The sequence below is a fragment of the Malaclemys terrapin genome, chromosome 21, assembly GCF_027887155.1.
Source record: "Malaclemys terrapin pileata isolate rMalTer1 chromosome 21, rMalTer1.hap1, whole genome shotgun sequence".
Classification (NCBI taxonomy): Eukaryota; Metazoa; Chordata; order Testudines; family Emydidae; genus Malaclemys; species Malaclemys terrapin.
The window spans coordinates 7,437,881-7,460,243 of record NC_071525.1 but is presented as its reverse complement, the minus strand read 5'-3'; the positions used below and the strand labels follow the sequence as shown (position 1 = coordinate 7,460,243).

At 48.5% G+C, this 22,363-nt stretch overlaps 2 protein-coding genes across 7 annotated transcripts in view; both read right to left on the bottom strand.

Moving 5' to 3' along the window:
• SETDB1 (SET domain bifurcated histone lysine methyltransferase 1) overlaps window positions 1–8,222 on the bottom strand; it is a 30,582-nt gene extending 22,360 nt beyond the window's left edge. Inside the window, exons 1-7 of one of the 2 annotated variants that reach the window (XM_054011084.1) lie at window positions 8,148–8,222; window positions 5,759–5,975; window positions 4,855–5,027; window positions 3,664–3,701; window positions 3,200–3,299; window positions 2,494–2,664; window positions 823–1,024 (exon numbers count right to left, since the gene is read on the bottom strand). In XM_054011084.1, the coding sequence (XP_053867059.1) occupies window positions 823–1,024; window positions 2,494–2,664; window positions 3,200–3,299; window positions 3,664–3,701; window positions 4,855–5,027; window positions 5,759–5,970 (896 nt within the window). In that variant the 5' untranslated portion in view covers window positions 5,971–5,975; window positions 8,148–8,222. The remainder of the gene's footprint in view (window positions 1–822; window positions 1,025–2,493; window positions 2,665–3,199; window positions 3,300–3,663; window positions 3,702–4,854; window positions 5,028–5,758; window positions 5,976–8,147) is intronic. The other variant, XM_054011085.1, reaches the window with a different exon arrangement.
• A 1,061-nt stretch (window positions 8,223–9,283) lies between these two features.
• Window positions 9,284–21,203, bottom strand: CTXND2 (cortexin domain containing 2). 5 transcript variants are annotated; one of them, XM_054011319.1, is made up of 2 exons: window positions 21,021–21,203; window positions 9,284–9,511 (listed from the first exon to the last, which is right to left on the bottom strand). In XM_054011319.1, exon 2 carries the CDS (start codon window positions 9,455–9,457, stop codon window positions 9,284–9,286), a length of 174 nt encoding a protein of 57 aa, XP_053867294.1. In that variant the 5' UTR covers window positions 9,458–9,511; window positions 21,021–21,203. The 5 variants fall into 5 exon arrangements, with proteins under 5 accessions (XP_053867294.1, XP_053867295.1, XP_053867296.1 ...); XM_054011320.1 differs by lacking the exon at window positions 21,021–21,203 and adding an exon at window positions 17,476–17,626; XM_054011321.1 differs by lacking the exon at window positions 21,021–21,203 and adding an exon at window positions 17,520–17,626.
• Window positions 21,204–22,363: the final 1,160 nt, after the last annotated feature.

Here is a 22,363-nt window from a genome sequence, read left to right as displayed (position 1 = left end):
CAGCTTTGCACCATCAGGAATTTATGACCGAGTCATGTTTGATTATTAATCTTCTCTAAGGAAGATTCAGCCTAAACCATATTTGGAAGAAAGAACCCTGCCTAGTTAGATGTAGATTTGTGTACCCTGTTTTAGGCCTACAATCTCTTTTCCTTAAGGGCTTCTCAAGGGAAGTGATACTGGTAATGCTGCTGGTCATTAATACTTCCATGGCCTATATTTCTCATCATAGTGTTTTAGGGCAACAGTTGCTTTGGGCTGTGTGGAGACCAAGGGTATGTCTACACTGGAAAAAGGCGTGTTCTTAACTTGGGTTAGCTAACCTGGGTTAAAAACCAACATTGAAGACACGACAACTCGTCTTAACAGATCAAATTAAGGGTTATAGGGAGCATGGAGTTGGACTCTGGCAACTAACCCGAGTTAAAAGCTGAATTGCCATGCCTTCACTGCTAGTTAACCTGGGTTAGCTAACCTGAGTTAAGAACACACTGTGTTGTTGTTGTTGCAGTGTAGACATACCCTAACTCCTTGACCCTGTAGCAGGAGGGTCATGGCATTAGCAGGTGCGATTTGACTATCTCAGAAGAAAGTTGCACACACAATAGGAATTCTGACGGTATGATTAGTGGAATGGGAACGCTTCTCGGGCTATTAAGCATCAAAGATCCAAACCACTTCACTAAAAAGCTGGTTCGCCCAAATTCACAACAAGGTTTAGAATCTGAGACCCAGCCTCAACTTCACTATAGTCTTACTATTCTACATATACCTGCCCCTGAGACTGGGACCACCACTATGGAGGAGGCGGTTGTTTAATACCTCAGTTTATTCTTCATGTTCGGTGTTTCGGCCACAATACCAGCATAGAGCCAGACTTGATTCCCATCCTTGTATTTGGCCACGACCCGGCTTCCAACGTAGAGTTTCTCAGCAGAGGGATGATAGTCATACGCAATGTGATTGCCAGAAAGCAAACTCTTCCCTTTGTTGTCGAATTTCACTTTGAACTTCTTACCAGCACCTGAAAGGCATTTTAAAGAGGGCTACGGTCAATGAGAACCACGTCACTTCACACTGAGATCCCACTACCAAAAAGAACCTCAGATTAGATATAAAGCCAGAAGCGACCATTGCAATCATCCAGGCTGACTTCCTGCATAAAACACAGTCATAGGACTTCCCTGTTTTAATTACTCTTTGAACTAGAGCATATCTTTCGGCAAAAACATCCACTCAAGTCTATGATCCAAGATAGAAACACTTAAGAGTTTAATTCAGAAGATTACTAGCAAGACCACATCATTTATCATCCCTAGTTAAAATATTTTGCACTTATCCAGCATCTTTTCATCCAACGATGTGAAAGCACTTAGACATTCAACCTTGGCACCCCTGTGTGACACACAAGCATTATGCCCTTTTACACAGGGGGGGAAACCGGCACAACTGTGAGGAGATACGATTTGCCCCACCATCCACTCTGTGATAAAACTGGGACTAGAATGCAGGAAATCTCGACAAACTCCTCTGTTTTAAATAAAGAGCCCATGTTACCTCCAAGCGCTTTTGCAAATATCAGAACACACACTGTTATTCCATTACTACTGTTAGCTCAACTGCAGGAACAGTTCTAGTAGTAAAAACTAAACAGAAGTTTGGGGAAAATATAAACCCTCCTGCTTCAGAATATAAAACAACTTCCAATGGGAGTCAGGAAGAAACTTTCCCTGGGGACGGATTATCCCACATTTGCCTCCTGAAGGGTTTCTTACACCTTCCTCCGAAGCAGCTGGTCAGTATCAGAGACAGGTCCCATGAATAGATGGACGACTATTCTGGTCTGGTATAGCAATTCTTATGTTCCTAACAGCATAGTTCTGCCATCTCAAGGACACAAGTTCTTCAGAGAGAAGATTCCAGAGTCTGACCAACCCTGAGCTAAGCTATGCTAAAAGAGAAGGTTCAGGTACCCTCCTCAACATCAGGTATTAGCAACAAGAAAACATTAAATAACCAGTGGACTGGCACCGACCTTTAGACTCATTTTCACCCCAAACAGGCTGCTCTGATCCATAGCTGGTGAGGAGAGCAAAGGACTATGTATTGAAACTCTTCATCTGAAGGAAAGATAGGATGGCCCTAAGGATATGAGGAGCTCAGATATGGTGACATGCAGCAGCACAAAACCTTAAGAGAGCATTTAACTTGTAGGTAGCAAGTTCAAAACCAGGCCAGATGGGAGTGTAGTTGCCACTGCAACATACAAAATCAGGCCACTGCAAGTCAAATAAAATGGTAGTCCAAATCTAGTTGACAACGCCACATGGCAGTAAACTGCACGGCTACTCCCCTTGCTGTACTTGTTCTGCACATGGAAAACTGCAAATCTAGCACATGTTGGTCACTAAATTCAAAATGATGCTTAGCATGTTGCATTCACCTTGAGACACCGCTGGCTAGTTTACAGCCAAGACTGTGGGCCTCACTCACCTACTGCCTGGATTGCAATCAAAATTCCTTTGTGCCACGTCTTGGTCCTCTTCTTGCCTAGGATACGCATACCAACCACCAGGTCACCGTCATTGCTGAGGTCACCCCCAGCAAGCGCAGAGCTCACCTGCTGGGACACGCCACCAGAGATTGGTGGAGAGGACAGCCCATCTGTCCAGGAGAGAACAAAAGATAAGTCAGAAATCATTTTTCAAAGCAAACTTCTTACCTATGCAACTAAAAACCACTTCAGCTTAGAGCTTGACAAGCTAGAAACCTCATTAGCTTTCCATCATTTATGCTATTTCACTCAGTCTAAGCTAGTTAGTTTCACTTTCGGGTTCTCACGCCCCAGCTCAGCGATGTTTGGGTGGCAAACCCTGCAGGGCTAGGAGTAAACTAAGCCCTTTAACAAAAACACAGTGTTACGAGAGTGTTGCTATTTCTATTAGGGTTTGGAAAAGATTGTCAAGAGACAAAACCTAAAGTTGGGGCACGAACCACCCGATAGTTCCTTCAAGCAGACAAGTAGCAAAGAAGAGACAATGGTCTTTCTGTAACATTCTAGAGATGGATTACTGCAATCCTCCCAATCACTTTCTATCTCAGAACAGCAGTGACCTGTCTTGGGTTGAGACAAAAAGCCTGGGCACATGGCTAAGCCAGTAATGGGACTGCCCTCTCACTCTCTCTCACACAAACACACCCTTTTGCAAGTCCTGGGCGTTTGTTTTTTTGTTAACAGCTTCCATAAATTTCTGAACATCTTGGGCAGACTTCCTCATTGCAGCCATGGCTTCTCGAAGCTACAGGGAGGGAAGAAGGAGGTAGAAATGAAGACATTTTTCAATATAAAATTTTTTTCTTTGAGGAGTTGCAACTTCAACATGCCCAAATAAATCTGTTAGTCTTTAAGGTGCCACCAGACTCCTTGTTGTTTTTGTAGATACAGACTAACACGGCTACCCCCTGATACTTAACTTCAACATGATTTGTTTGTCCTACAGGTTTCTCAAGGAAGCATGATGAAGCTCAACAACATTTAAGATTGGCAGCTCTCCAGAGCAAGGAGTATCTTTTTTAATGTTTGCACAGAGCCTAGCACACCAGCACCCTGATCGTTACTTGTAATACAAGAGCACATTACAACACAAAACTTTTCCAACTCACCAGCGTCTGATCCTTTGAGATTCTGTTACTTGTATCACCTAGATTTAAATTAAAGAAAACAGAAAAAGCACTTGAAGCTTGGAACTGATGCTGGAAAAGAGTCTAAATCAGACCACAACCTCCTCCTGCCAAGACACCAGAGCAAATGGAAGGGGGCAAAGGAAAACGTCCATTCCCAAGGAGAAATATAATTTAGAGTATAGTTCTTCTACACATTTATTAGAAGATCCACTCTGTTAAGCCAAAGATTTACATTGGTCATTGGAGTGGGCCACTTAAGACAAGTTTCACAGTTCTCATGAAATGCAGCCACCTCTGAGATGAAAGGCACCAATACAGAGGGATAATTGCCACACAAGTGTTGGGCTCAACAGGCAAGGGAAAGATTTGGGGTGGAATACCTGGACAGGCCTTAAACTCTTAAGAGCTACGGAACGTTTAAAATCTATGCAGGTCCTCCGAAGTCTTCACTTATAAGGACTCTCCCAAGAAATACATGCACAGTAATCTTAATGGAACTCATTTTATATACCTAAGAATGACTGGAGGGACATGCCAATCCTTCTAGGGTTAAAACATGTAGTTCCAAGCAATCCTGCTATTTCAAAACTGAGGTTTATACCATTAAGCCATCCCTCTTCAAACAGGAAGCCCTTGTAAACAGAATCTCAGGATAACTAAGGGCCACATCTTGAGCACGTACAACACCTAGTGACTTCAATGGGAGCTGAGAGTGCTCAGGATTTCAGCCCATGACCCAAATTTTGCCTCATTTTTTGAGGCAAGAGGATTCCCCAGGACCTCCTTCCATTTCACCCTCCTTCTTCCCCACCAAAAAGCTGTACTTTGGGATGGGTTAACTAGCCCTTCTGGCTGTTGAGTGCTGGATGCAGCTTATCTGCACAACTCCTGAGACAGCAGGAGAATGGGGAGGGGAGTGTCATTTGACAGCTTCCCAATTTAACTCCTTTCAATTCAGGGAACAAATGCACTGACTTCACAAGTATTACACTTCCCACAGACTCCATGGGAGTCTCCATCTGGTTCTCCACAGCCTGAGGAAGAGTAGCCCATTCTTGAGGATGCTCCTTCACCAATTCCCCCTTCCCCTTCGTATTCTTTCCAGGGATACATTTTCATCTTCCCCACCCTTCACCAACCCACTCCCCAATGTCACATGGAACACTGAACTGTGCTTCCAACCCGAATCAATACTCATAACATCGTCGTCATCCTCATCTGGGATTTCGATCACTTCCGTGGGCTTGGAAGCTGAGTCCTCATCTTCAGAGCTGCTCTCACGATACTGAAGGCCCAGCTTGGAGTAGAGATCTTTTACCAGTATCTCGCATTTACCAATGGCTCTGCAGCGTATTGGGGGAAAAGAGGGACAGAGAGAAAGCTTCAAGATGAGTACAGCTGTACCCCACCCCTCCCAGAAGGAGAAGGTTTTGCACAGCAGCGCCTGCTACGTTAAGGGGCTACTCAGCAGTTGCTGCCATCACTAGCACTAAGCAGAACTGTGACTTCACCTCAGTAAACAAACCATAATTAGGGGTTGGACAAACCTTAACCTGAAAGACTCAAAGCCACGACAGAATGTGGCATTGCACGAACTACACACAAACAGGTACCGAACCACACAAAGTTAGCGAACACTTAACAAAATTTGCCCACACATCAGTGGTAGAGATGGAAATAGAACCTGAAGGTTTGTCTACACTACCGCGTGGGGTTGATCTAAGCTACACAACTTCAGCTACGTGAATAGCGTAGCTGAAGTTGACGTACTTAGATTTACCTACCGCGGTATCTTCACGGAGGTAAGTCAACAGCTGACGCTCTCCCGTCGACTTGCTTGCGCTCCTCATTCTGGTGGAGTACCAGTGTCAACAGGAGAGTCGTCAGTGGTGGATTTATCGGATCCATACTAGACACGACACAATAAATCAATCCCCACTGGATCGATCACTGCACACCGATCCAGTGGGTAGTGTAGACAAGCCCTGAGACCCAATTACCTGTTCCAGCATGCTCCTTGCTACCTCCACTAGCTCACTGTTCAACACAAAGCTGCCACTGCAAGTGTGCCCACCTTGAAGCATCATCGAAGAGCTGGTCGACATATGCAACTTCTGCTTCTTTCTGTTCCACGTTCTTTTCCAGCTCTTCCAGCTGCTGTTTCCGCTGCTTCACACACTCAAACTTCTCCAGCTCCTCATCAATGAATTGCTGGAGCTCTTCCATAGAGATCCCCAACTCCTCCATCACTTCTTGCTGCAGCTCTGTTACTTCCGGAGAATCCATTTTTGCTAAAACCAAAGCAATAAAGAAATATGAGACAACATGCAAGGTTTCAAGGTTTTCCTCTCACACTCTGTAAGCCATAGCACATGTATTTTACCACTATACTCTCCTGACTGCAGCACAAGGCCTCACAAGCATATGAACATGAGAACATAAGAACGGCCATACTGGGTCAAACCAAAGGTCCATCTAGCCCAGTATCCTGTCTTCCGACAGTGGCCAATGTCAGGTGCCCCAGAGGGAATAAACAGAACAGGTAATTGTCAAGTGATTTATCCCCAACAGGTGCACATGAAGTGGTGCTTAACGTGAGCTGACTGACCGTTTAGATGGAATCAATAAAATGTTTAACATAATTTCAAATATCCTGCTCTCTTCTCGAAACAAGAAGCTACACTGAATACAACTATTCAGAATGCTGCTTCCAATACACCAGCAACAGAATGGGAAGCAGGAACACCAAAGCTAGTTTTTCCAGGTAATTTTGTTTTGTTTATACAGAACCTTTAAACCAAAGTATCTACATTTTGGGTTGCTGGAAGTGGTTGTAAATGAATTAGGGGGCTGAGGGGCCCTAAAACAGCTAGAATTTCAGTTTGGACAAATTCTCCAAGCCGCCTGAATTTTCAAAGTTTACACCTCACCATCCCTAACCACCCCCACCAATCCCCTTCATAGCCATCTGAGACACTACTGGGCTCACTCCCATGTTAACACAAGTTCTACTTGCCTAACCAGAGAGAAAAAGAGAACATGACCCCTCTGTTGGCATCCAGTACCCCAAGCCTACGTACATGAAAATAACCCAAGACTGCTCCCCACACATCTATCTAGAGAACATGGATCACAACAGCATCTAGATCCCTGCCCCCAGTTCCTCCACCCAACATCCGCTGGCTGCAGCTCCTCCAGCCACACAGCCATCCCTCCTTCCCACAACTCCTGTCTTTCCCCTATGCCATCCCATTTCCTTTGCCATTTCCTGGCTCCAGCCACCTTCTCATTACTTTCCTGACTCTCCTGCTTTCCCCCTGGTCCCATGGCTCTGCCCCCCCCCCCCTCAATCATCTTCTGGCTCCCCAGCTCTCACCTCAACCCCTATCTCCAGCCCCCTTGGCTCCCCAAAGTCATCTCCTCTCCAGAGCTCCCGACTCCACCCCCATCATCTCCTGGCTCCCCGGCCCTCTTTCCACTGACTCCCTTAAGCCATCTCGCATCTTTCAGCCCCCCCAGAGCCACCTCTTATGCTTCTACCACTCAACCAGCTCCACCCTTATGTCCCCCACTCCAGCCCGCCTCCCGTCCCACTCCTTGGTTCCTGCCTCCCCCATCAGCCCCTGGCTCCCCAGAGCCTCCCATGCCCCTTCCCCAACTCACCCCCCACGGGGCTCCCCAACCCCCTACCTCCAGAGACCATGTGTCCCTCCCCAGCGTGCCCGTGGATCCCCAGAACCTTCCCCTATGTCCCCCCGACCTCCCCCACGTCTCCCTCCCCCCCAGAACCCTCCCCTACGTCCCCCCAACTTCCCCCACCGTCCCCCCAGAACCCTCCCCTACGTCCCCCCGACCTCCCCCACCGCCCCCCAGAACCCTCCCCTACGTCCCCCCGACCTCCCCCACCGCCCCCCAGAACCCTCCCCTACTTCCCCCTCCCCCACCGCCCCCCAGAACCCTCCCCTACTTCCCCCTCCCCCACCGCCCCCAGAACCCTCCCCTACTTCCCCCTCCCCCACCGCCCCCCAGAACCCTCCCCTACTTCCCCCTCCCCCACCGCCCCCCAGAACCCTCCCCTACTTCCCCCTCCCCCACCGCCCCCAGAACCCTCCCCTACTTCCCCCTCCCCCACCGCCCCCCCAGAACCCTCCCCTACTTCCCCCTCCCCCACCGCCCCCCAGAACCCTCCCCTACTTCCCCCTCCCCCACCGCCCCCAGAACCCTCCCCTACGTCCCCCCGACCTCCCCCACCGCCCCCCAGAACCCTCCCCTACTTCCCCCTCCCCCACCGCCCCCCCAGAACCCTCCCCTACTTCCCCCTCCCCCACCGCCCCCCAGAACCCTCCCCTACATCCCCCCGACCTCCCCCACCGCCCCCCGGGCTCCCCAACCCCCCGCCTCCAGATACACACACCCCATATCCCCCTTCCCGCCCCCAGCCCCCCCGGGCCTGCAGCCCTCACCTCTCCCGGGGGTGGGAGGGGGACAGTTTCTGAGGAGCCGCCGCCAGGAACGGACCGGAAGGGACCTTACGACACTTCCGGCGACGGTAGCCCGCGAAGCTCAAGTGAGCTCCGATTGAGAGCGGGACGAGAGCACACAGGTGGATACTGCGCATGCGCTAACAACGCCAGGTGGGGGCGCTCTTAAAGGGCTAGCGGCCCATGGGTCTGTTTGGGCCGGTGCGCATGCGCTGGGAGAGCTGCGAGACCCTTGTTGAAGATGTCGCACCAGCGGGCTGAGGCTTCTCTTAAAGGGGCAGGGGGGAGGCTGGGAGGGGGAAGGTGACTTGCCCGAGGTCACATGGAGAGTCAGTGTCAGAGGCGGGTATGGCACTCAGGAGTCTGCCCTCCCACACACACACCCTTCCAGAATCCCTGCTGGAGTCCTGGGGGCTACTTGGGCACAAGTCTCTGAGCGGTGCGTAGTTGGGTGCCACATGCCTCTACGCTAGTGGGGGTAACAGTCTACTACTGCTGCTCCTTCATCTCAAATGGGAGAGGCCTGTGCTGGAGGTCGAGAGAGTTCAGACAGTGAGGACCTCGCCAGGGGTGATTACACATGCGCAGAATCACAGGAGAGAAACACCATGCGACCCATGCTAATCCTGCACAGATACCATGGTTATGAGTGTGCAGGAATAACAGAGTGTGATGGTCTGCAGCCACTCGCTTGCCCCTTGTAGAGACAGCTGCCTGGCATAAGCAACCATCTCCGACTCCGTCTTGCTGTCGGGGTCAGACGGCCCAGATGGCTACTACTGTCTTCTTCAATAAGGTGCCACAGGAATCTACTGTTTCAGACAAAGAGAGTCAAGATTCCTAAATTCAGTTTTTGGTTTGGCCACTGGCTCACTTGACACAAGGGGTTTAATATATTCACTTACCTCCCAGAGCTTTTATGAAGCTGAATTCATTGCAATGTGCTTGGAGGCCCTCAGATGGAGGGTACCGAGCATTATCATTAGTGGCAGATTCTGTCAAATGCACAATTTAAACTACGGAATCTTCATTTTCCCTGCAGGGGCAGGGATTACAGGGACGGCAAAGTAGTCAAACACATAGAATTGATTAGCAATTTCCCTCCCCTTTATTGCCAGTCAATTGATCTGCTCCTCCTCCCACGTGGAGGTGGGGATGGCGCTGTACGGGTCCACAATAAGCTTGGCGCACCTCACGATCATGGCCATCAGGAAGAAGCACATCAGGATGACAAACCCAATGGCAAACCCCTTGTCCACGTCAACGTACGGCTGCACTGTTGGGCTCTCCATAGGGCTCCGCCTTCACACCCTTCTCTGTCCTCTGAGCTCCTGCACGTCCATCACCTGCACGGCAGAGTTTGGGATGGAAATCATTATTGTTGATAATAATTTGTATTGTGATACCACCTTGGGGTTCCAATTAAGTCCCCATAGTGCTATGTGTTGAAGACAACACAATGACAGTCCCTGGCCCAAAGAGCTAAGTATGGAATCAGAAGGGCATATTACCTGCCATGGCAGAAAATCCTGGTGTTTTTAGCTCATAGGCTCATAGACTCTAAGGCCAAAAGGGACCATCATGATCATCTAGTCTGACCCCAGCACTTCGCAGGCTACAGAACCTCACCGACCCACTCCTGCAATAGGCCCATAACCTCTGGCTGAGTCACCGAAGTCCTCCAAACTTGATTTAGAGAATTCAAGTTACAGAGAATCCAGCATTTACTCTAGTTCAAACCAGCAAGTGACCCAGGCCCCACACTGCAGAGAAAGACAAAAAAAATTCCACGGTCTCTGCCAATCTGACCTGGGGGGAAATTCCTTCCTGACCCCGAATATGGCGATCAATTAGACCCTGAGCATGTGGGTGAGACCCACCAGCCAGACACCTGGGAACGAATTTTCTGTAGTAACTCAGAGCCTTCCCCCTCTAGTGTCCCATCTCCGGCCATTGGAGATATTTATTAACAGCCAGCATGGATAGGCCATGTGTCATTGTAGGCAATCTCCTCAGATCACCCCCTCCATAAACTTACCAGGTTCTTTCCATTGCCCATCAACCCCAGCCTGGAGCAAGCACGTTCCATGTAAGACATGTGCCACAGCGCAGACTGCCTTGGTTATGCACCAAGGAGTGCTCCTAAGAGAGGCCTGACTCTCCCCCATTCCCCTAGCCACTGAGTTATAAACTCATTCTCACTCTGCCCAATTCATGTTTATTTCTCTATATCTACAAAGTGGACCAGCTTCAAGAGGCGAGATGGAGAAAGGCCTATTCTGAAAAACCCCTTAGCCCACTGGGTAGGGCGCTCATCTCAGAGGGCAGAGACCTACGCTCAAGTCCCTTCTCTGGTGCAGGCTTTGGCCCCCTAACCACTGAGCTATGGAGTGACAGCTCCTCCTGCTGTGTTTTTGTGGGGGGCCTGCTCTGGTAGACGTGCTCTACAGTGGCCTCGGAGCATGCCTGTGCTCCCATTCCCCATAGAATCATAGAATATCAGGGTTGGAGGGGACCTCAGGAGGTCATCTAGTCCAACCCCCTGCTCAAAGCAGGCCCAATCCCCAGACAGATTTTTGCCCCAGATCCCTAAATGGCCCCCTCAACTCACAACCCTGGGTTTAGCAGGCCAATGCTCAAACCACTGAGCTATCCCTCCCCCCCACCCCGTGCACTGAGTATAATATCAACTCCCAGGGGGGTTGTGAAGAAACAGACATTAAAGAGGGTGAGGTGCTCGATCCGACGTGATGCATGGAAATACCTTCGATAGGTGACCTGACGCACCATCCAAATGATGGTGAATTTCAGTTTATAAAATAACTTGTTTACGTCCTGCTGGACATTTAGTTCCAGGGGAAAATGACACTGAAAATACCAGGCTGAAATCTTAGCACATGCTCATGCTATGTCTGGTGGGGGGGAGGGGTGTTTCCCGCGTGATTTCACTACTGGTGTATTTTCACTGTTTCAGGTGTGTAGTCACGTTGCTTAGCGCACCCCTGGAAGCTCAAATGCTACAGTGGTGAGCATGGTGTAAGAACCTGTATAGAACAGAACTGGTGAAAGGTGCTGGATGGACTGGCTCAATGACTCTGGAGTCCTGTGTTTATCCAGAGACCATGGGCAGCAGCAGGGTAAGCATCCCTAATTCCCCCTCCCCTGAAGCCTCTCTCCCTATTCTGGAAGGACTACGATCGACAGCGTCGCTCAGACGCTGGAGCCTTCTCAGTCCTTGTTGTCTTGAGCACCTCACAATGTTTACTATATTTATCCTCACGACATCAGTGAGCAGTGGGGCTATTAACCACGTTTTGCAGTTGAGTTACAGAGAGACTAAGGGACTGGCCCAAGGTCACACAGGGATTCTGTAGCAGGGAAAGGACTTGAACGGAGGTTCCATGAGGCTCCAAACTCTTAGACCCTCACTAGCATTCGTATGTCTGAGGGGAGCAGATATCGCCTGCTGGGGTGCCGGTTGTGCAGTGTGGACTCTGTCACTCTGGTGATATACCGAGACCCACCCACCTCATTTCGCGTATGCCACCAAACCTGTGGAGTTAAAATGAGTTGCAATTCCCTGGTGGGCCAGGAGGTGGCACAGAAAGAAACTGAAGCTGTTCAGTATAGAGACTGTTAGAGCGAAATCTGACGTGGCTGTTAAAGTGTCACAGAGGAAACCTGTGGAACTAAACCCAGCTCTCTCAAGTCAGTAGCACCCTGACCACTGGGCCACACTCCCTCTCCTTATGCCTCCTCATGACCGCCCCTCGGCCTGCCTGTAATTAGCCAGTTTCTTGCGAGCAGCGTGAAATCAGTGGATCTTGAGAGATCGGAGGCAAATGAGTGGCTTTATGGATCAGCTCGAGGAGGCTGTTGCCAGCATAGTGCGCAGCGGGGGAGGTGGTGGTGATAAGAGAGCAGTGGGAGAAGCAGATGATTGAGGGATCAAGGTGAGCACAGTCAGGGCTAGTGATGTCCCCATTCAACCGCCCATTCTCGTTGCTCTCCTGAAGTGTATCTGATCCACGGGAGAGGGAGAGACACAGTGGCATGGAGAGAGTTAAAGGAGTCTAACAGATTAACCATCTCCTATGCTGATGTTTAGATGTATTGGGCCTGATTCTCAGTTACTCCATTCCCGCCGTTGGGGCAGGAGCACGTGGGAGGTTGGGTGTTAAGGTGCCTTTAAGACATTGAATCATAGACTCACAGGACTGGGAGGGACCTCCAGAGGTCATCTAGTCCAGTCCCCTGCACTCCTGGCAGGACTAAGAATTATCTGAACCATCCCTGACAGGGGTTTGTCTAACCTGCTCTTAAAAAAACCTCCAATGACGGAGATTCCACAACCTCCCTAGGCACTTTATTCCAGGGCTTAACCACCCTGTCAGGGAGTTTTTCCTAATGTCCAACCTAAACTGCTCTTGCTGCAATTTAAGCCCATTGCTTCTTGTCCTATCCTCAGAGATTAAGGAGAACAATTTTTCCTCCCTCCTCCTTGTAACAACCTTTTATGTACTTGAAAACTGTTCTCATGTCCCCTCTCAGTCTTCTCTTCTCCAGACTAAACAAACCCAATTTTTTCCATTTTTCCCTCATAGGTCATGTTGTCTAGACCTTTAATTACTTTTCTGGCTCGTCTCTGGACTTTCTCCAATTTGTCCACATCTTTCCTGAAATGCGGTGCCCAGAACTGGACACAGTACTCTAGCTGAGGCCTAATCAGTGCAGAGTAGAACGGAAGAATTACTTCTCCTGCTTTGCTTACGGCACTCCTGCTAATACATCCCCGAATTGCACTCAACTTATTCTGGGCCCTGCCCAGTCCTGAGGTAAGTCGGAGCAGTCCTACAGCTGCTCTAAATTACACTCCACTACCCTGGGAAGCAGAGTTTAGCCACAGTGCGTTGAGCTCTGGCTATGCCACAATTCACTCCCTTCACCGGAGGCTCGTGTAGGACCCTTGTGCTGACTCCACACCAGCTGGGGAGGCCCTGTGTTGGGCAAGGATTCTCAGGGGACTATTTTCACCCTCTTTTAGGCTTTGTTATGTTGCTAATGCGGCATATACAGCAGAAAGATTTTGACAGTGGAAATTCTGACGCCCTCAATTGCAGCAGTGCCCGGCGTAAAACAGCTACAGTGTTGGAAGAAGATCTGCGACGCCTCCTTGTTTTTCGTCCAAACAGACACGCCTCCAGGCGCTTTGGATGGCAAAGATTCGGAATTTCCCTGTTTTTTCGCCCCCTTCTGTTTAGCCATCTTCATTTCATTGGCTCCCATTAGTAACGCCTAGCGAGGAGATGTCAGATGATGGGCGGGACAGTAGGTCACGGGTCACCTGTGATTATGCTGCATTCAGATCCTCGTTGTGATTTCCAAGGTCCATGCGGCAGCAGGCTGTGTGTTTTTCTGGTGGTGCCTTGCCACCTCTCCAGCGCCAGTCTAAAGAGTTTGCTCAGCTCCTAATTGTGAAAAAATCAAAAGCTTTCTCTTTCCAGCAAAACCAAGAAAAAGGACAGTGAGCCGCGGCTGCTCCTTCGCTAAGGGAATTTGGACTCAAGGGCAGGGTTGGTAAACAGCCTGCCTCCCACTGCTAAGAAAACAACAGCTGCGCCAGGCTATCCGGGTGCTGACTGATTTGTAACATCAGGGCTGCTTTTGACCTTTGCGACTCACAAGTTGCAGATCTTGATTTGAATTACGATAGCAACCCAGACACATAGGAAGAGACGGTTCCTGTCCCAAAGAGCTCACAGTCTCAGTCTAAGGGCAGGAGGGGAAATGAAGGCCCAGATCCTCAAAGGGACTTGAAATCAGTGGGAGTCAGGCACTTAAATACCTTTGTGGCTCTGGGTTCAAGTGGCTTACCCAAGGTCACAGGAGAGGCATAGCTAAGATTAGAGACACACACCCCCTTTTTTTTTCCAATGCCAAGACCAGAGCCTTAGCAATCAGATCTCCCGGGAGCGGTTATGGGGCATCCAGGCCAATTTAGGAGGAGAAAAATGTTTGTCATGAGACAATGAGATAAATGAGGATTTCATTGGAAAGATTTATTTCCATCGATTCAAAGCCCTATTCGCTCCGAGATGCCCGAGACTGTGAGGACTCATGTCCCTCCCATGCCTAGCGAATTTAATTTCGATCGCTTTGCTTCGGGTTGATTCATCTTGTTTTCATGCTGTAATGCAGTTACATGTGCAGGCGGGGTGGGATTTTCCAAAGCTGTTGGGGTTGGCTGCTCTCTCTGCTCCTAAATAGGGTTGCCAACCCCCCAGGATTGGCCTGGAGTCTCCTGGAATCAGCATCAATCTCCTGGTGACTATTGAAAGCAATCCAGGAGATTTTAATAGAATATTTTAACAGGGCCGCCCAGAGGATTCAGGGGGCCTGGGGCAAAGCGGAGGAGCTGCGGTGCTTGTACTCACCCAGCGGCGGTCCAGGTCTTCGGCGGCATTTCGGCGGCGGGGGGCCCTTCAGTCGCTAATGCCGCCGCCGAAATGCAGCCGAAGACCTGGAGCGACTGAAGGGCCCCCTGCTGCCGAAATGCCGCCGAAGACCCGGACCGCCACCGGGTCAGGGCTCGCGGGGCCCCTGTGGAGCCCGGGGCCCCCCCTTCTGGGCAGCCCTGTATTTTAAGAACAGGACATTACATCATGTTGGGGGGAAACATCTGGACTAGCTTCAGTCAGAGTTGGCAACCCTACTCCTAAAGCATCCGACATTGGTCTAAACTCTGCTCCTTCGTCTTTAATGGGAACAGCATTAGGACAATACTGAGGGTATGTCTACACTACAGCAGCACAACTGTGCCTCTCTAGCACTGTAGTGTAGACGCTTCTTACATTGCCGAAAGGGGTTTTTCCATTAATGGAGGTAATCCACCTCTCTGAGAGGTAGTAGTCTTCTGTTGACCTAGGGGTATCTACAGTGGGGGTTAGTTCAACCTAACTACATTGCACAGGGAAATTTTTCACAGCCCAGTGATGTACCTAGGTTGACCTAAGTCAGGGATTGGCAACCTTTGGCATGCGGCTCGCCAGGGTAAGCACCCTGGTGGTCCGGGCCAGTTTGTTTACCTGCTGCATCCGCAGGTTCGGCCGATCGTGTCTCCCACCGGCTGCAGTTCGCCGCTCCAAGCCAATGGGGGCGGCGGGAAGCAGCGCCCAGCACATTCCTTGGCCCACACCGCTTCCCGCTGCCCCCATTGGCCTGGGATGGCGAACCACGGCCAGCGGGAGCCGCGATCGGCCGAACCTGCGGACGCGGCAGGTAAACAAACCGGCCCAGCCCACCAGGGGACTTACCCTGGCGAGCTGAGTGCCAAAGGTTGCCGATCCCTGACTTAAGTTTTAGATGTAGACCAGGCCTGAGTGCTTTCAACAACACGGCCTGTAGTTTTTTGAATGCCCTCTCGTGGCAGTTCTCATTACAGTGCTTCTCAGTACAAGAAATGCCTTGTAGATACTATTATTCAGAATGCCTAGCAGGATGAGTCCGTGGTTGGAGAATGGAAAGTAGAGCATAGCAGAGTGTTAACAGCAAGCTTTAAAGCTGTGTCTTTCCTTATTTAAAAACATCCTAATGTGACTGCATGCACGCAGCACACCTGCACAAGGCGCACATGCAAGCAATGGACGGACTTTGCTTTTATGCCCGGCATTTTGTAGCTAAAGATGATTGAGTCTTAATTATAGATTCTTTCTACATCCTTCAATTATTCTTATAACTGGCTTATTAAATCCAAACAAATTCAAATGAGGAATAAGGCGCAAAATTGATTAACCACTGGGACAAACTCCCAAGGGAAGCGGTGGATTCTCCGTCTTTTAATGTTTTCAGATCAAGTCTGGATGCTTTTCGGAAAGAGATTTTTAGCCAAACACAAGTTGTTGCTTTCAGTACAGAAGTTCTCTGGCTGTTCTGCAAGGGGTCAGACTAGATGATCTAATGGTTCCTTCTGTCTTTAAAGTCTATTCATCTTTTATGTAGGTACAAGTGCTCTGCTAGAATACACATATATTATTAGTTTCATTTACTTTACTGCCTAATGCATTCATGATAACGATTGTGCATTTCTGTGATACCAGAGTATGTGATTTAACAAGAACATGGCGTGAGTCATCTCAGTCTGGCAGCAGCTATGCAAATATAAGAGGTTAATTAAAAAAAAATAAGCCACTTTCCATACCAGAAGGATTTTTAACAATTCATTATAGAACTCTCCCTCCACAAAACAGACTGTGAACATTCATTGCACAATCTTAGCTCTCGTCTACACTGGAAAGGGTTTGCCATTGTAGCCAAACTTGTAGAGCTAAACCATCAAACTCTCTTAGAGGAGACAGTTTATACAGGTAAAAGAGTTTGTTTGCTGCTATCTCTTCTAGTTCCCTGAACAAAATAAGCTGAGCTGCCAAAAGTGCTTTTTTGACAGAAAAACTAGGGTTTTTGCCAGTACAGCTGTGTCATTTGGACTTTGATTTTTTTCACACTCCTGACAAAGCTCTGTCGGAAAACTTTTAAGTGTAGACCAGGCCTCAGTAATTTGGGCTGCTGATTAAATGTGTTGCTACGAGGCTTTGTGTATTAATTCTGAGCGGTGCTCTAAGTGACATGGTTTTAGTAGTTCTGCACTGAACAGCCAGTTCTTTTAGAGATTGTCACACTGTAGGCCCCCAAATTTAGGTTGAATACATAGGTGCTGGAAGTAGAGGTGCTGCAGCACCCCCCGACTTGAAGTGGTTTCCATTATATACAAGGTTTACAGTTTAGTTGAATGGCTCTCAGCACCCCCACTATAAAATTGTTCCAGCACCGCCGGTTGAATAAGAAAAAGAATAGCCCTCATTTTGTTTTAAATTCTATTCTGAACACAGAAGTTCTATTTTCTGTTTATTAAACAATTTGGTGAAAACACACAGTCATCAAAATCTTCTCCTTTAGTGCTGGAAACAGAAATGCAGCAACTTCTGGCCAGCCAGAAAGTGAAACTGACTAGAAACAGAAAGTGAAACTAAGCAGCCTCCTTCCATTGTCTAACTGTGCAAAGAAAGTGTAAACAAACAGCATTGAGGGTGAAAAGTCAATAGGATTTTAAAAATTCATAACCATCCATATGTCATTTGCAAGAGAGACGGGTGAGTATGGGGCTAGACAGCTAGATTACATCACATGCACTATATATCATTTGAGCACAATTATAGACACACAAGAAATAGCATGTAAAGAAATAGAATCCACAGAAAGTTACACACTGTATAAAGATTTTGCTAAGTGTAATATAACATTGGCAACCCATTACCTTCACACATGTCTGGATTTGATTGACCTCTGGACATTCCTTACCTACCCCAAAGGATCTTTCAACAGCTCCCATCCTCTGCCCCATGGTGCGACATTTTCATTACCCTAGGCAGTCTGGCTGGGGCTGTGACTTGCTTGCTCTCCCTGACTCCTTGCTATGTTTGCTGCTACAGAAGCTTCATAAATACTTCAGAAATGTGACAGCATCGAGTTTCAGGCACTCCCAGTAATGAGAGCAAAATGATCCCTCACAGATGAAATTATAGCCCAGGTCATCAAGAAAATATTTCCACAATTGTCTTTCAACAGCGTGATGAAAACTCTGCTGAGCACAGAGCGCATGGCTCAGTGGCAGAGGCAACCTTTCAAACCAGATTCTCACCAGCCGAAGCGAGTCTTAACAGATTGGTCAGTAAGAGGTGCTATCATATTATATCCCCCACCAAGGACCTGACCCTTCGTTCTAAACACAGCCATGTTTACTTCCACTATTTGCTGGGTTGGGCTTTAAGGCCTGGATCCTGGGAGGTGCTGAGAGCCCTCCACTCCCACTGATCTCAACGGGAGCTGAGGGTGCTCACTGCCTTGCAGGATCGGGCCCTGGGTGTGTGTGTTTTTGCACCACTTGCTCAGTTGAATCAAAGGTGGTTTAGCACAAGGCCTACACATCACTTAAGTCTCACTTAGGCCATCGAAACAAGATTTAAGTGGTACCTGAGTCCTGGGCTTGCCTTCCGCATGGGGCATATGTCACCCTTAGGCCCTAATCATGCAGCCACTTACGTACATGCTTCATTTTAAGTTAGCAATCTCAGATGGGCTAGTCACCCTGGTACAAGCCCGTGCCGCCATGCCTTGACTACTATTGTTATTGTTACTGTGCATTAGAGAAAAAACTATTTTAAAACAATAACTCGCATATTTACTCTCATCTAATTCAGAACTGATAAAAGGAGATACTTTTTTCACACCTGTGATTAGGCTGTGGAACTCATTGCCACAGGAAGTCATCGGGGCTAAAACCTTCACAGGATTCAACAAGGGATTGGACATTTATGGATAACAAGGACAGCCAGAGTTAGAATTTATGCTGACATACATTTTGGAGGAGATATTACACTTCATGCTTCCTGGCTTAAGAATGTGGTCTACTGAAAACTATGTTAAAATTACAAGTTATCACTAACTCATAAGGGGTTTCCTGGGTTTGGTGATATGCTAAGGAACTCTGTAGAGAAGCGGGAGATCAGAGTCTGTCTGCAACCAGGTAGCTTCCTTAGAGTAAGAGGGGTTGGGTTGTCGCTCTTGGTTTTTTGGGTCCTTGTGTGTTATCATTCTGAAATCTAAAATGTAAAGAATATTACGTTGCGACCTTCCAGCAAGAGTTCTTCTTTATGTGTTTCTTTAACTTCTGTGTGCCTATGCCATGAACATAACAAAGACAATCCCAGTGCCACTAGGGATTAGGAAATTTCTTGCACCTTTCCCTGAAGCAGCTGGTTCTGGCCACCGTCAGAGACAGGATACTGGGCTAGATGAGTCTGGGGTCAGATCTAGTCTAGTATATAGTGTTTCATTTCCCCCTTTGCCATGCGGTAACTTTATCAAAGTGGAGGAAGTCTGAACAAGTTACAGAGTGAAAAAAAAAGCGGGGGTGGGAAGTGTATGGGGAAAACCCTAGACATCCATCATTCTGTGGCACAGTGTAGCTAAAAAGGAAAAAGGGGGGGAAAACAAAAATTCCCAATTTTGAAAACTGAAATGAAATTTGCCATCAAAAATGCCCTTTTCCAGTGGAAAAAAAATCATTTTTGACTAAATCAATTTTTTTTGTTTTGTTGGGTTTTTTTGGTCAAAACATGTTGACCGTTTCTAATTTATCGGGGGGGAAATGGGGTCATGGTGCTTATGAGAATAAGAATGGCAGCGGGAGTGACAACAGCTAGGATGAAAATGACAAGGCAGCCTCATGCTTCAGGCCATAATTTGATCTCCAGCTGAGCTACCAGGAAGAAATGCCCTTCATTCCACACACCCCAGTCATGGGACATCATTTTTAAAGTTCTGCACCATGGAAAAGGCAGATTTAGCACCACCTTCGGAACAGGCTCCCACGAGCCTCCTCTTTCCTGATCCAGATGCAAAAAGGATTTAGGGGCCGAACGCTGAGAAGCACCTTTGTTGAGAGCACTGAGACCCTTCCCAGAGAGGATCAGAACCCTTGCAAGGCCAAGCCCTATCTAGCCAAGGCCATTTTGATCGCATCCATTTGGGAGAAGTGTCCAATGTAATCCAGAGTCAAGCCAGGTCCCCAAGGAGGGAATCCGATTATATGATTATGTGTTATTTCTTGACTTTAGCAAAGCTTTTGATACTGTCTCCCACAGTATTCTTGCCACCAAGTTAAAGAAGTATGGGCTGGATGAATGGACTGTAAGGTGGATAGAAAGCTGGCTAGATCGTCGGGCTCAACGGGTAGTGATCAATGGCTCCATGTCTAGTTGGCAGCCGGTTTCAAGTGGAGTGCCCCAAGGGTCAGTCCTGGGGCCGGTTTTGTTTAATATCTTTATTAATGATCTGGAGGATGGTGTGGACTGCACTCTCAGCAAGTTTGCAGATGACACTAAACTAGGAGGCGTGGTAGATACACTAGAGGGTAGGGATCGGATACAGAGGGACCTAGACAAATTAGAGGATTGGGCAGAAAAAAACCTGATGAGGTTCAACAAGGACAAGTGCAGAGTCCTGCACTTAGGACGGAAGAATCCCATGCACTGCTACAGACTAGGGACCGAATGGCTAGGTAGCAGTTCTGCTGAAAAGGACCTAGGGGTCATAGTGGACGAGAAGCTGGATATGAGTCAACAGTGTGCTCTTGTTGCCAAGAAGGCTAACGGCATTTTGGGCTGTATAAGTAGGGGCATTGCCAGCAGATCGAGGAACGTGATCGTTCCCCTTTATTCGACATTGGTGAGGCCTCATCTGGAATACTGTGTCCAGTTTTGGTCCCCACACTACAAGAAGGATGTGGAAAAATTGGAAAGAGTCCAGCGGAGGGCAACAAAAATGATTAGGGGTCTGGAGCACATGACTTATGAGGAGAGGCTGAGAGAACTGGGATTGTTTAGTCTCCAGAAGAGAAGAATGAGGGGGGATTTGATAGCAGCCTTCAACTACCTGAAGGGGGGTTCCAAAGAGGATGGAGTTCGGCTGTTCTCAGTGGTGGCAGATGACAGAACAAGGAGCAATGGTCTCAAGTTGCAGTGGGGGAGGTCCAGGTTGGATATCAGGAAAAACTATTTCACTAGGAGGGTGGTGAAACACTGGAATGCGTTACCTAGGGAGGTGGTGGAGTCTCCTTCCTTGGAGGTTTTTAAGGCCCGGCTTGACAAAGCCCTGGCTGGGATGATTTAGCTGGGAATTGGTCCTGCTTTGAGCAGGGGGTTGGACTAGATGACCTCTTGAGGTCCCTTCCAACTCTGATATTCTATGATTCTATGATTCTATGAACTCTGCTAGATAAGCGGATTACATAAACCTTACCGGATAAGCAGAAGCAAAGGTCATTTTATCCACAGGGACAAACACCCTCTTGAGTGGCAGGGAAATTGTCACTTGCTTCAGAGCATGGGCAAGGCCAGCTCCAGGGGAGTTGAGCTCACTGTTCATTGTGCTGGCATGGACGGAACAAGAACAACTCCCCAGCCTTCTCTGCTCTGACTTGCCGTGTTTCATCGAGCGCCATTCAGAGAGCAGAGAAAAGCGGCAGCAAGAAAATCTCAGGATTATTCGGAAGCACTTGGAGGCCCCACCCAAGATCAGAGCTCCCTTGTGTCACGCAGGGCACAGCCTCATGGTGAGAGGCGAGACAGGGCCTGCCCCAAAGAGCTTACAGCCTGAATGGACAAAGGAGGGGCGGGGAACCAGAAGTGCTTTGCTTAAGGTCCCACAGCAGAGCTGGGATTAGAATCCAGGCCTCCCAAAATGGTCCTCTAACCACTGGACCACAACACAGCAGATTAAACGTCCACAGCCGATGCTGATGCCCTATGTAGGAATTGCCACATCAGATCAGACCAATTGCCCACCTCAGCCTGTGTCCTACCTCCAACGATGGCCAGTACCAGCTGCTTCACAGGAAGGTGCAAGAATTCTCCTATAATGGACAATTACTGGTCCTAATCCAGCACCCACTGATGTCCATGTAAAGACTCCCATTGACCTGAATGGGCACTGGGTCTGGCCCAGAGAGACTGAGCCCTAAATATCTTGGTCCTGGTCCTGCATCCCTTGAAGTCAACGGTGGTTTTGGCGTGGGCTTTATGGAAGCAGGGCTGACTCCATTATGCAGCGAGGTAAGGACACCACACCAGAACAGATGATAGGTCCGTCTGATCTGATGATATGACAATACCCGATGTTTTGGAGGAAGGCAAACAAAACCTGAATGAGGCACCTTACCAACTGGGCAAGTCTTTTCTTTGGTGAGAGGGATATTTTCATGCTCATGACTGGAAATCAGCATGGGCCGGCTTGTCACCTTGAGAGCACCTAGAAAGGACCCACTGTGCATGGATCTCCCCTCTTCTCTGGGGAAGGGAGGTTGGCCACCTGCAAGGCACTCTCCCACTGTTCCTGGATCCCACACAGCCTCTGCACATGGGAAATGTTGGAGGGAAGGTGGAGAAAGGCGGAGACAGGGTGAGGGGAGCTGATGCTTCAGTGCCCCAGGCTAATATATCTGCGAAAAAGTAAATGCCCCCTGAATGAGGTACCAGGGAATTGGCGTATGCAGGAAGTCTTGAAGCCATGCTGTCTGTGAGCTGGAAAGATCATAAGCCCTGAAGCTGATTCACTGCAAAGACAGGTCTGGCCTTCTGGGATTT

Excerpts from the sequence above, each read along its gene's own strand:
- CTXND2 (XM_054011319.1), bottom strand. The coding sequence starts at position 9,457 with ATGGAGAGCCCAACAGTGCAGCCGTACGTTGACGTGGACAAGGGGTTT.